At 61.6% G+C, this 12436-nt stretch overlaps 1 protein-coding gene across 1 annotated transcript; it reads left to right on the top strand.

Annotated features, from left to right (window-relative positions):
• The first annotated feature begins 692 nt into the window (after window positions 1–692).
• On the top strand, window positions 693–4490 carry FOXC1 (forkhead box C1). Its single transcript, XM_061399006.1, has one exon. It carries the CDS (start codon window positions 1099–1101, stop codon window positions 2734–2736), a length of 1638 nt encoding a protein of 545 aa, XP_061254990.1. The 5' UTR covers window positions 693–1098; the 3' UTR covers window positions 2737–4490.
• The last annotated feature ends 7946 nt before the right edge of the window (window positions 4491–12436 follow it).

The following is a 12436-nucleotide window of genomic DNA, read 5'->3' as shown; positions in this document are numbered from 1 at the left end:
GAGGGAGAAGAAGGAGGGGGAGGGGAAAGGAGGGGGAGGGGGAGGGGAAAGGAGGGGAGGGGAGGGGAAAGGAGGGGAGGGGAAGGAGGGGAGGGAATAAGGGAGGGGGAGGGGGAAGGAGGGGGGAGGGGGAAGGAGGGGGAGGGGGAAGGAGGGGGGAGGGGGAAGAAGGGGGGAGGGGGAAGGAGGGGGGAGGGGAGCGGGGAGGGGAGGGGGAGCGGGGAGGGGAGGAGGAGCAGCCTGGGAAACCGGGGCGCCAGGTCGGCGAGGAGGGGCCGGGAGAGTGCGGGAATGGGAGAGTCGGGGCCCCAGGACGCCGTGACATCCGGGCGCAGCGGACGAGGAAGGGTCTGCGCGGGGACAGGAGGGCCCGGCCGGGCCGCGGGAACAATGGGCGTCCAGCGCAGGGCCCGGGGCGGGGAAAGGGCCCGGCGAGGGCGGCGGGCGCGGGGGCCCACGGCCGAGGGCGCCGGCGCGGGTGCGGGCAGGGACGCGGGAGCGGGGCCGGCGGGCGGGCGCGCGTGTGGCCAGCCCGCGGTCCTCCGCGGCGGGGCGCGGGCCGGCCCGCTCGGCCTCCGGCTCCTTCGGAGGCGTTCCCGCCTCCCATTGGCCGCCGCAGCCGGGACGGGGCGGGGCCCCGCGGCCCGGAAAAAATGTAACTGCGTAAAAAAGTCCTCGCCTGGGTGACGGATGCTCAAAAGTTCAGGAGTTTTCCCAATGCTTCCTTAAGCGGCCGGCGCGCGCGAGACTGAGAAAGGTGACGCGGCCCGGGCCGGGGCCGGCGCGCTGCCCCCGCCCGCTCCTCTGGCCGCCCCGCCGGCGGCTGGGGCTCAGCCTCCGCGAGGCGCAGGCGGCGCGGCGGGCCGGGCTTCGGCTTGTTTTCCAGCCGGGGCTCCGCGCTCCCGCTCCCGCCGGGAAGCCGCGGCGCGCGATCCAGGCCGTCGGCCGCGTCCTCGTCCGGCCCTCTCTGCCGGCCCGAGGCGCCCCGGAGCCGGGCGCGCGCAGGGGAGGCGGCGGCCCGGCACCGGCCCGCGGGCCCGGACTCGGACTGGGCGGCCGGCCCGGCGAGGGCGGGGGGCGGCGGCGGCGAGCGGGGCCATGCAGGCGCGCTACTCCGTGTCCAGCCCCAACTCCCTGGGAGTGGTGCCCTACCTCGGCGGCGAGCAGAGCTACTACCGCGCTGCAGCGGCGGCAGCGGGGGGCGGCTACACGGCCATGCCGGCCCCCATGAGCGTGTACTCGCACCCGGCGCATGCTGAGCAGTACCCGGGCGGCATGGCCCGCGCCTACGGGCCCTACACGCCGCAGCCGCAGCCCAAGGACATGGTGAAGCCGCCCTACAGCTACATCGCGCTCATCACCATGGCCATCCAGAACGCGCCGGACAAGAAGATCACCCTGAACGGCATCTACCAGTTCATCATGGATCGCTTCCCCTTCTACCGGGACAACAAGCAGGGCTGGCAGAACAGCATCCGCCACAACCTCTCGCTCAACGAGTGCTTCGTCAAGGTGCCGCGCGACGACAAGAAGCCGGGCAAGGGCAGCTACTGGACGCTCGACCCGGACTCCTACAACATGTTCGAGAACGGCAGCTTCCTGCGGCGGCGGCGGCGCTTCAAGAAGAAGGACGCCGTGAAGGACAAGGAGGAGAAGGACCGGCTGCACCTCAAAGAGCCTCCGCCGCCGCCGCCGCCGCCGCCGCCGCCGGCCGGCCGCCAGCCCGCGCCTGCGCCCCCCGAGCAGGCCGACGGCGCGCCGCCCGGGGCGCAGCCCCCGCCCGTGCGCATCCAGGACATCAAGACCGAGAACGGTACGTGCCCCTCGCCGCCCCAGCCCCTGTCCCCGGCCGCCGCCCTGGGCAGCGGCAGCAGCGGCGCCGCCGCGGTGCCCAAAATCGAAAGCCCCGACAGCAGCAGCAGCAGCCTGTCCAGCGGGGGCAGCCCCCCCGGCGGCCTGCCGGCGGCGCGGCCGCTGAGCCTGGACGGCGCGGAGCCCGGCCCGCCGCCCGCGCCCGCGCCCGCGCACAGCCAGGGCTTCAGCGTGGACAACATCATGACGTCGCTGCGGGGGTCGCCGCAGGGCGCGGCCGCCGAGCTGGGATCCGGCCTCCTGGCCCCGGCCGCCGCGTCCTCGCGCGCGGGCCTCGCGCCTCCGCTGGCGCTCGGCGCCTACTCGCCAGGCCAGAGCTCGCTGTACGGCTCGCCCTGCAGCCAGAGCCCCGGCGCGGGCGGCGCGGGCGCGGGCGGCGGGGCGGGGGGCGCCGGGACCTACCACTGTAACCTGCAGGCCATGAGCCTGTACGCGGCCGGGGAGCGCGGCGGCGGCCACGTGCAGGGCGCGCCGGCGGGCGCCGGAGGCTCCTCGGTGGACGACCCTCTGCCCGACTACTCCCTGCCCCCGGCCACCAGCAGCAGCTCCTCGTCCCTGGGCCACGGCGGCGGCGGCCAGGAGGCCGGCCACCACCCCGCAGCCCACCAAGGCCGCCTGGCCTCGTGGTACCTGAACCAGGCGGGTGGGGACCTGGGGCACCTGGCCAGCGCGGCGGCGGCGGCCGCGGGCTACCCGGGCCAGCAGCAGAACTTCCACTCGGTGCGGGAGATGTTTGAGTCGCAGCGGATCGGCCTGAACAACTCGCCGGTAAATGGGAACAGCAGCTGTCAGATGGCCTTCCCTTCCGGCCAGTCCCTGTACCGCACGTCCGGGGCCTTCGTCTACGACTGCAGCAAGTTCTGACCCCCGCCTCCGCCCCGCCTGCCTCTCAGCCTGACCGAACCGAACCCCGGAGCAGGATCAGCCAAAAGGACCCTCAGCGCAAAAGCGAAACCAAAAACCCAGTGCGTAAAACGTCCACCAAACCAGCAAACAGAAGCCCTCCACACTTTCAAGTCACCAGCATGAAGAAAAGGCTTTCTTCTCTTAGAAGATGGATTCGGAGCCACCTCCACTTTGCTTTATCTAAACAAACAGAACCGTAAACTGTTTTGTACAGAGACAGCAGAGTCATGGTTTGTTAAAGGGCAGTGTTACTCCAGATAACACGTAAGTTTCTTCCTCTTTTCAGAGAACACCTCTCCTCCTCCTGCCCTGTCTCTTGTTCTCTCACCTGTAAGATATTATTTTATCCTCTATTGAAAGGAGGGAGGAAGTCCCCGTACATGGAAATGGCTTTCTTTTTATTCCTGGACTTGTTTTAAAATGTAAATTGCAACATAGTAATTTATTTTTAATTTGTAGTTGGATGTCGTGGACCAAACGCCAGAAAGTGTTTCCAAAACCTGACGTTAAATTGCCTGAAACTTTAAACTGTGCTTTTTTGATTATGAAAAGGGAAACTGTATTAATCTTATTCTATCATCTTTGCTTTCTTTTTGTTGAGCATATTCATTGTTTATTAATAAATTACCATTCAGTTTGAATGAGACCTATATGTCTGGATACTTTAATACAGCCTTAATTCTTAGGAGAAAAAGATTTCAGAGATTAAAACACTAGAAATTACCAATTCTCCTCCTAAATCTCTGAAAAAAAAAGTAGAGACATCCTCTGACTATTCCTGGTCAAATTACGCGTGTAAGTCTCTTTTTGTTTAGATTTATTTTTTTCCTGCGGCATCTTTTGCAAAAGTACTATATAGTCAGCTTGCTTTGTGGCTAGTAAAAAGAGATTTTCCTAAACATATCTGAGTTGGCATATACACAAATGCATTTTCTCAGTAATGACAACAGGATTTGGAAATTTCAAGCCCATGAATCAGCGGCAGTCTCACCACAGTGATACCTGTGTGTGGAGAGGTAGCTGTGCCTTCAGATACACATTTGAATATTTGGCTTGTGTATCACTTAAAAAACTGTCGTACATACCAGACATCCCTGTGAGCCAAATGCTGGATGAATTTTCTTCCTGTTAATTTCACTCCATTTTAAGAGGGGGATAAAAAAACCTAGCTTTTAAATGTGTGTATATAAGTCATCCACATCTACAATCCTTCATGTCCAATGTAGGATTGATTTTTATTTTAATGTACTGCGGGTTGGAAAGGGATATTTAATCTTTGGGAAAACTATTTTAGAAGATATGCTTGTAGAACAATTATTTTGGGGGAAAAGATTTAAAGCAATAAGGAGAGGGAAGGAGCGCGAAGCAGGGTGTTTTAATCCAGGCGGTTTCTTTTCAGTCCCGTTTTTCTTGTTAATTTACAGTTAAACTTATGGGGCAGCCCGCTAGCCCCTCCTTTTGTAAATAACCCAGGAAATGTAATAAATTCATTATCTTTGGGTGATCTGCCCTGTCGATCAGACTCTGGGGAGCTGCGATTTGATTCCAGACTTTCAGGGCCTTTCCGTTTGTTCTCGAGATAATACAGTTCCCTGCTATCTGCCGCTCGATCTAGGGGCAACACTTAGCAGTAATTGCTGTTGCTTGTTGTCAAAATTTGATCATTGTTAAAGGATTGCTGCAAATAAATACACTCTACTTCCAGTCAAAAACTGCTTTACACGGCCTCTGATTTGCTGGGTCCCGGGCTCAGAGTCGAGCCGGGAGGCGCGGGGCGCGGCGTCCCCGGGGGCAGGCCACGGGGACCGGCCTCCCCGCCGCGCGGCCTCCGAGTTGCAGCCCTGGGCCGGGCGGTCTGGCGCCTCCCGGGAGCCCCCGTTTGGGAGTGAAGGGGAAGGATCCGGGGGCAAACCGCCTGGCTCCCGCGTGGCCCATTCGTGGGAACCGAGAGCGGAGCCGGGCTGGCGGACAAAGGGGCCGCGGCGGCGCGGGGCCGGCCCCGAGGGAAGCGGCCGCAGGTGGCCAGCGGCCGGGTCCGCAGGACGCGGAGCGCCCCCACAGGCCCCCAGGCGGGCTTCGGGAACCGAGCCCTCCGGCCTCAGCCGCCCCGATTTTCTGAGCGGTGGGCGGCCGTGTGGACCCGGCTCTACCCGGCCTCGGGACCGGACGCTTCTCCGCTAATTAGGGGGAAGACGCGTCCCGGGCGCTCAGCGCCCACGGCCCCTCAGCGCCCACGGCCCCTCCTCTCCGCCCGGCTGGGTCGGGCGCCAGGAGAGCCGCGCAGAGGCGCCGCTGGCCGGGTCCGAGGCGGGCGGGCCCACCGCGCCTCTGTGCGTGGCGCGGGGCTGCGGTCCCGCGCCGCGCCCGCCGCTTTGTCTGGAGGACGCACGTGCGTTCGTCCAGCGCGCGGCGGCCCCGGGGCCACGGGCAGGCCCCGCCGCCGGTGCCCCGCGCGCCCTGGCCGGCCTGGCAGCCTCGGCCTGGCCTGTCGGCCGGCGCTGGGCCCGGGCGGCCTCTCCGCTGGGCCGCGTCCCCTCTTGGCGCGCGCGTCCCGTTCGCGGAGTCCGCTGGGCAGCTAGAGCCGCTCCTCGGGCAGGGGGCGTCCCCGCGGCCTCGGGGCCCGGCCTCGACCCGCCTTCGGTGCTCGGCTGCGAGGGTGGAAGAGAGCTGGCCGGCCCGGCGGCGCTTGCGACCCGGCTCGTCCTTCTCGCCCGGAGTCCCTGGGCTGGAGAGGGAGCCCGGCGCGGCGCTCTGGCTTCTGGAGGAGGCCGGCGGGCAGCCCCGGCCCAAGCAGGGGAGCGCTTGCCTGCTTGCTCCCCAGGGAAGCCTCAACAGTCCCTTCTGCCTTTTCGATCCCAGCGTTTGAAAGTTAGGGCTTTAAGACATGCGTCGAGGAAGGTGCTTGGGTTGCATTGTAGGCAGAGAAAAGAGTTTTCTCTACAGGAGTGGCCCAGGGCGTTGTTCAGAAGCTGTGTTGGCACAGAAGGGTGCAGGGCCTGGTCCTGAGGCTGATGTTAGATCCCCTTATGTGGCGTGTTCTGCTCTCGGGACATTTTGGCTTCTCGGATACAGTTTAAGGCCGACTCTGCCACCTGATCCTTGGGAGGTTGGGGCTCTTTATTCTGGAGGGACCCCGAGTTGTTCCTTAGTGCTTTGCACATTTGATTGAAACTGTTACAGCAACAAGGATAATTTTGCTGTGAGGTATTCTAAGAGAAACTCGCTCATGTTTGAACAAATAGCACAGTTTGGAATTAGCCTGGGACATCACACAGGACCCAGTGGGGGGGCTGGGCTCGTTTGGAAGCCCGTCTCTGTGGGAAGCCCGAGGAAAGTCAGTCTTCTTGTCCTGTGTGTGGCAGTGGGCACTTCTTAGCAGTTTCTACAGGGACAGGCAATTCTCGGGCGTGCTGCCTGCCACATCCAGGCTTGCATTTGGCGCGTCACACGGTGGTGGGTGCTGTTCTCCAGGGTGATGTAGGTTACAGGCCATTCCCACCAGACTGCATGCAAACAAGGACACGTTTTACAATCCATCGTGCCCGCAGCTTGTGTCGTTAGTGATGGAGGGCTGCAGGCGAATAAGGCTCGATTGTGCTGGTGGCCCTCAAGCCCTTGGCTGTTTCCTGCAGGGTCAGAAGCAAGGTCAGGAAACAAGCCTGCCTTCCAGCCCTGTGGCTCTCCTGAACTTTGATAGGTGAAGAGAGACGGGGGCCTTCGCCCCCTTCCCTGTTGCCTTTGGAGCGGTCTCGGTTCGTAAGGTGGAGAGCCCTCCGTTTTGCTGTGGATGGCACGGTGCTGGCCTGGCTGCCCGGGTGGGAGGTGGCACCCCGTGGGCCCAGGCCGTGCCCTGTTGTTGGCGGCAGTGGGAGTGATAGTTTCTTTCCACAGTCACCCCACGCCCGGAGCTTCTGGGGGGCTGTTTGCCCTGGAGCTCAGTGCCTAGCGTGGGGATGGCCTGCCTGGTGTTGCTGAGTCTTCGGGCTCCTGTGGACTCATTTTGTAGATCTGTTCCTGAAGCCATTAGGCCTTCCCACCGGGTCATAAACAAATGTCGCTTTAGGGGCAAGATTGATGGTGGACACGTAAGAAAGCGGGCGGGCGGGTGAGAATCTGATTCTGTGCGAATGGTTCTTCAGCCAGGCAGGGAGCTTTGGGGGAGGTCGAGAGAAAAAGGACCCAGAGACTGTATCAGAGTGTTCACCCCAGGAACCCCGGGGGAGGGGGGTGATGCACAGCCTGATTGATTCAGGGGATGGCCAAGGCAAAAAAAAAAAAAAAAAAAAACCCTTCGACATGTGCTTGGGGCTGAAATGCCAGTTTCAAGACCCCATTTTCCTGAAAGTTACTATTTCAATTTATAAGGAGGCCAAGAGGTTCCTTGAAAAGAGCTGTTTATTAATGGCATTTCAGTCACACCTAAACACAGCCTTCCTCTGACACCGGAGTATCGGGCCCTCTGCTCCGGGTCCCCCTTTGGTGGCGAATCCATCGTCAGCACGCAGCTCTGCTGTCTCGGTTTCTGCCCCCGCACCCCCCTCTATCCTCCCCTTCTCCCGCCCTCATCCCCCCAGGCCTCCGCAGACGCCTGGGGGCCGAAGCCCCTCCTGGGAGGGTTCCCACCCAGCAGGGCTGCCTTTCGTGTCCACCGCGCTGGGCCTGGGCCGGATGTGGCTGCCGGCTGGCGAGCAGGCCTTGGACGCCTGGCCCCAGGGAGCAGGACAGGCTGGTTCCAGGTCCAGATCTGGTTGGAAAAGGGGCGATGGTTAATCCAAGGAATTCTAGCTCCGAACCCCATTCAGAGGAATGAAAAGCGCTTCCCCATGACGTTCTCCACGGGATTAGGAGTGGAAAATTGAGCGAAATGGACCATGTCCGCCTTGTTGGAAACCAGACTACGGCCTAGGGAGCAGGAGGGCAGCCTAAGACCTTCGCTGCGCTGTTCCTTCTCACCCGGTTCCAGAGAAGTCTCTGCTTCACATTATTTTGTTGTTGTTGACTTGATTTTTTCCCTCACTGATTTCAAATTTGCAGCATATTGAGCTTATTAGAGGGGATGCCGTGGGCTCTGGGATCTCCTGGCCTACAGGCGGGAGTCTTCAGCAGGAGAGAAGGGCGGAGCTCCTGGAGGAGACCAAGACAGCTCAGAGTGGCTGGCGGGGACCCTGCGGGACTCCGGCGCCTCCCCAGGCCCACTGCTCCTCCAGGTGGCTCCCACCTCCCTCCCCCCTACAGAGCACCTCCTGTCTCTGCCTTTGGTTCCTCCAAGCCGCTGCTGTCCCCGGGGCCACTCCCAGGAAGGACCTGTGTGGGCTGCTCCTTTGCCCCCCGAGTCAGCACAGCTCAGTGCTACTTGGGTGGCCCTGGGACTGCATTTCGGGAGCCCAGGGAGTGAGTGAGCAGTGGGCAGGCAGCCAAAGCTGTGGGCCTCCTCCCTGAGCGGGTGGTGGCACCCCAGGCTTGGCCTCAGGGGCAGAGGAGGCCTCCCCTGGGCGCAGGCTGGAGGTTGGTCGCCAAGGCTCCGAGTTGGAGGCTGGGGAGTGAAGGGCTTTGCTGCAGGGCTTTGGGGACGATTTACATGACAGATGAGAGGGAGAGGAGACAGACCCTTCCCTCCGCCATCACCCACCCCTGGGAAAAGGCAGGAAAACCAACGCTTTTAGCGCCATTAACTCCTAAGGCCTCTGCTTTCCCTTCAGTATAAAGGTTGGTCCCTGGGCCCGAGGCAGCGCGGGTCCCTTAGTGGCTACACTTGGGAACATCGGGCAGGAGTGCGAATCGCGTGTTTAGGAAGCGATCGGATTCTCAAAAAAATCTGAGAGTGGAGGGAAGACGAGGACTGTGTCCCCTGCGCAGAGAGAGCCCCGCGTCCCTGGCCGCGGACACGGGAGCGAGCCGGTGCGCGAGTGCGCAGCGCCTGGATTCCCGCTGGGCGGGGGCTGCCCCAGGGTCTTCCGTGCGGCCCGAGGGCCTTTCGTCGTGGTCACCCCGCAGGAGATGCGCTGGACCTGGCATTTGGCGTTAGGTCCCAGCGGGCGGCGGCGGAGGGGCCGTGGAGGAGACGCGGAGGCCCCACTGTGGCTCCCGGGCTGGCCGTCTGGGAGCCAGACACCCCTGAGGCGTCTGCGCGCGGCGTCGGGGAGGCCGGGCCGCGGCGTCCAGCGGGTCTGGTGACTGAGAACCCGCCCGCCGCCGCAGCTTCGCAGGCTGTTCCCGGGAGAGGGTCGGGGGCCGCGGGGAGAAGCAGCGCGACAGGAAGCCCTCGCTGGACGGCCTCCTCGCCATAACAAGCCGAACTCCAGCCGGGGTCCTGCTTCCCCGCAAACGGCCCTGCCGCGCCCGGCCGCCCCTCCTGCCCCAGGGGGCCTCGCGGTGGGCCCAGGCCTCGGATCGGAGCCGCCTTCCTCGGAATCCCGTGGCGGCCGCCGCCGCGGTTCGCCGCCGCTGGGCGTTTGGGGCCTCGGCTTCTGAGCATCGCATCTCGCGCGCCTTGGGCGCTCGGCGCGGGGCTGAGCCGTGCGGTCCGTCCTTAACTGCGGTTCTCCCGCGTCCTCCACTAGGCCTGCGCTCGCGGTGCTGGGACACTGCGGGGTGTGGGGGTCCCGCCACCCGCGCTGGGGGAGGGGCGCCTGACCCCCGGCGGCCCGGCGGTAGGTGTGGCAGCCGCGGACCCCGCATCCACGTCGGGGATCCTTCGTACAGCAGCTTCCGCGCCCGGCGCCTGGTCCCCGAATCCAGAGATCAAAGAGGGGTAGCTGAGAGCGGGGCGACCCGTGCCTGCGACCCCTGACCCTGGAGGGAGGGTGGGAGCCGGGGTCGGGGGTCAGGCCGCGGTCGCTGGCCTCCCTGCGGGGCCGCTCCCCCGGCAGAGACGATGGGGCCCGGCCGTGGTGCCCGGGACGGGCCAGCGGAACATCCCGCGGCGGGCCCAGGAAACTGAACGGCTGGAGAGGCGGTCGCGGGCTGATCGTGGTGGCACTGCCCGGACCCGGGGACCGCGGGTCAGCGACGCCGGGCGCCAGGGAAGGGGCGCTGGATGCTTCGGCCCAGCCGTCACTGACGCACGAAAAAAAAACTGCCATTTTTGGAGAGGTGTGGGTGGCGTGTTTGGCTGTGGAGGTGTTTGAAAAACCCCCGTCCAGGCACACAATCCTGCAGTAAATCTGGTGACTCCCCTCCCCCAACCCGGACATCACCGACCCCAAAGGCTGCTCCTTGTGGAAAACAGATGGCTTGGGAACTTGGACTTGCACACTTCTTAAATCAGAGAATACCGGGCTGGAACTGCTGGTGCAAACCTACCTGGAGTGCTTTGAGGCTTTTTTGGGGGGCTTCAAAATGATTTGTAAACAATGCATTTATGGTTATTTTGAAACAAAAGTTGGAGATATCGCCTTCTGCTTCCCTGGTGGCTCAGATGGTAAAGAATTTGCCTGCAGTGTGGGAGACCTGGGTTCAATCCCTGGATTGGGAGGGCATGGCACCCCACTCCAGTCTTCTTGCCTGGAGAATCCCACGGACAGAGGAGCCTGGTGGGCTACAGTCCATGGGGTCGCAAAGAGTCGGACACGACTGAGCGACTAAGCACAGCACTGAGCTTTAATAACAAGCGGAAGGTCTCATTCCCCAGCAGCGCACTGACCACCCCCGAGTCTGTCATCTTGATGGCTGGCGTGTCCCAGCCTGGAGTCCAGCTCCTGAAGGACCCGCCTCAAGGGGAGGCTAACCCCCAAGCCCTCTAGTCCTTCCCTCTCAGGCCCAGCCTGTGTGTCCACATTCACCCCTGGACAGCTGGAGGGGCAAAAGGCTTTCGGGGCCGCCCTCCCTCCCTCCGTCCCGCAAGGACAGTGCACAGTCTGCCACCGTCCGGCAGGTGGGGTGGAACCGAGGCCACGGCTGTCTGGTACCCCCCGCGGGCTTCGTGGCTCATGGGGGCGCCAGTGTGGGCCTGACGCCTCTGCTCTCATATAGGAGCGTAAAGCTTAACATTCTTAGTTTCCACTTGAAAAATCAAGGTGGAAGATAATTTATCACATCTAAAATGAATACTCAAAGCTGGCAGAGGAGAGAAAAGGGGGAAAGTAAATTTGTTGAAATTGAAGCGAGACTTAAGGTAGAAGAAACCCTTTAATAAGAATTGTCTTGAAGGATGTCTAAGTGAAATTCACAGCACAGAAAGAAAGCGCAGAGATACTCAAGCAGACCTGTTCTCTTTCCACCCTCTTAAGCACACACGGGGAGGTCAGGAAGCCAGATTACCCCCTCCCCATCTAAAACACGGGAAAAGAGAGAAGGCTGCAATCCAAATACTTCTTGTGTCCTTGAAGCCCGATGCTCCAGGCCATTTTGAGAGTAATTTAACCCCAGGGCACCACCGAAGTCCTGCTAACCCCCTGCCTGGACCCCCTCCAGTGCTCACTGAGGAGCCGCTGCGTAGCAAGCCACGGAGCCCTGGGAGCCAGTGTGAGGCGGGCTGGAGGGTTCAGGGGGTCAGAGGAAGAGGAGGAGGGGGTCTGCCCACCACATCGAGGCCAAGGGCAATGTGTGTGAAGGTGTGTGTTTGTGAGATGTTTAAGACTGTGTTTGTGACAGCGGGTTTGCATTGTGTGTGTGTGTGTGTGTGTGAGCTGGCGTGTCTGTTGGTGTGTGTTTGTATTTGTGTTTGCCTGTGTGAGAGTGTGTGCGCGTGTGTGCCCACCAGCCTGCCTAGTCCTGGAGGCCCAGCTTTCCGGGGACCATCTGTTTCCAATTAGCAGAGTCCCGATTGGGAGAAGGCCTGTCCTGGGGCAGCTCCCGAGCCCAAGGCCCGGGTGGGCCGGATCAGGCCCCGGTTCTGCTCCATGGGAGCCAGGCTCTCACAACTGGAGCAGCCACACAAAGAGCCCTCTCTCCAGCCACCAGCCTGGAGCCCAGGTCCTCCCCAGATCATAAACCTGCTCGTGAAGACATTCAGAAATAGTTCAGCCCCGCTCACAAGCATGTGCAAAGGCTGGAATTCCATTTGCTGTAAAGTTTTATTTTCCTTGGAGGGGGAGTGAGGGGGAGAGGAGTCCTGACCTAATTTGTTCTGGGGCAAAATACGGCCTCTCAGGCAAAGGACCCACCCGTACACGAACGCTTGCTTGGTGCGGGTGAATTCCACACGTGTGTGTCCACCTGCCTAACGCTGTACAGACACGCTGTTCACGTCTTAGGAGCACACGTGGTGAAAGCCTGGCCGCTGAACGACGCTCTCAGCAAAACCGGATTTCTGATTAAGCTCGTGTGGTTCACGTGCATACATTAGGCACTAAATATAAACCGGCTGAATGACTAAATAAAAATTAGATTTAAAAAGTGATCTAGTACTGAGAGGAGGTTGGAAATAAGTAGTGTGTGTAAGACTCTAGACCACAAGCAAAGGCCTGGGCTCAGAGACCTCTGGGTCACCCAGGGGCCTGGCATGGAATGTTCCAGCAATATTTACCTTCCTTCAAGTTTCTTCTTCTAACTCTCCCTGTTTCTCAAGCCTTCTTTTGAGATGGTGGGAGCCCTGTGGGTTCTAATTATAGCTGTAGACCAGAGCTGCTGTGAATGCTGCCTTTCTGCAGGACCTGGCTTTCCAGACCGGCTGCACAGAGCGGCTTATTGTCACCAGGAGGGGACGGCAGTGTCGCCG

Source organism: Bos javanicus, chromosome 23, assembly GCF_032452875.1.
Source record: "Bos javanicus breed banteng chromosome 23, ARS-OSU_banteng_1.0, whole genome shotgun sequence".
NCBI classification, from domain to species: Eukaryota; Metazoa; Chordata; class Mammalia; order Artiodactyla; family Bovidae; genus Bos; species Bos javanicus.
This window is presented reverse-complemented; position numbering and strand designations above follow the sequence as displayed.

Bases quoted from the DNA above. Each gene is read 5' to 3' on its own strand.
- FOXC1 (XM_061399006.1), top strand. From the start codon at position 1,099: ATGCAGGCGCGCTACTCCGTGTCCAGCCCCAACTCCCTGGGAGTGGTG.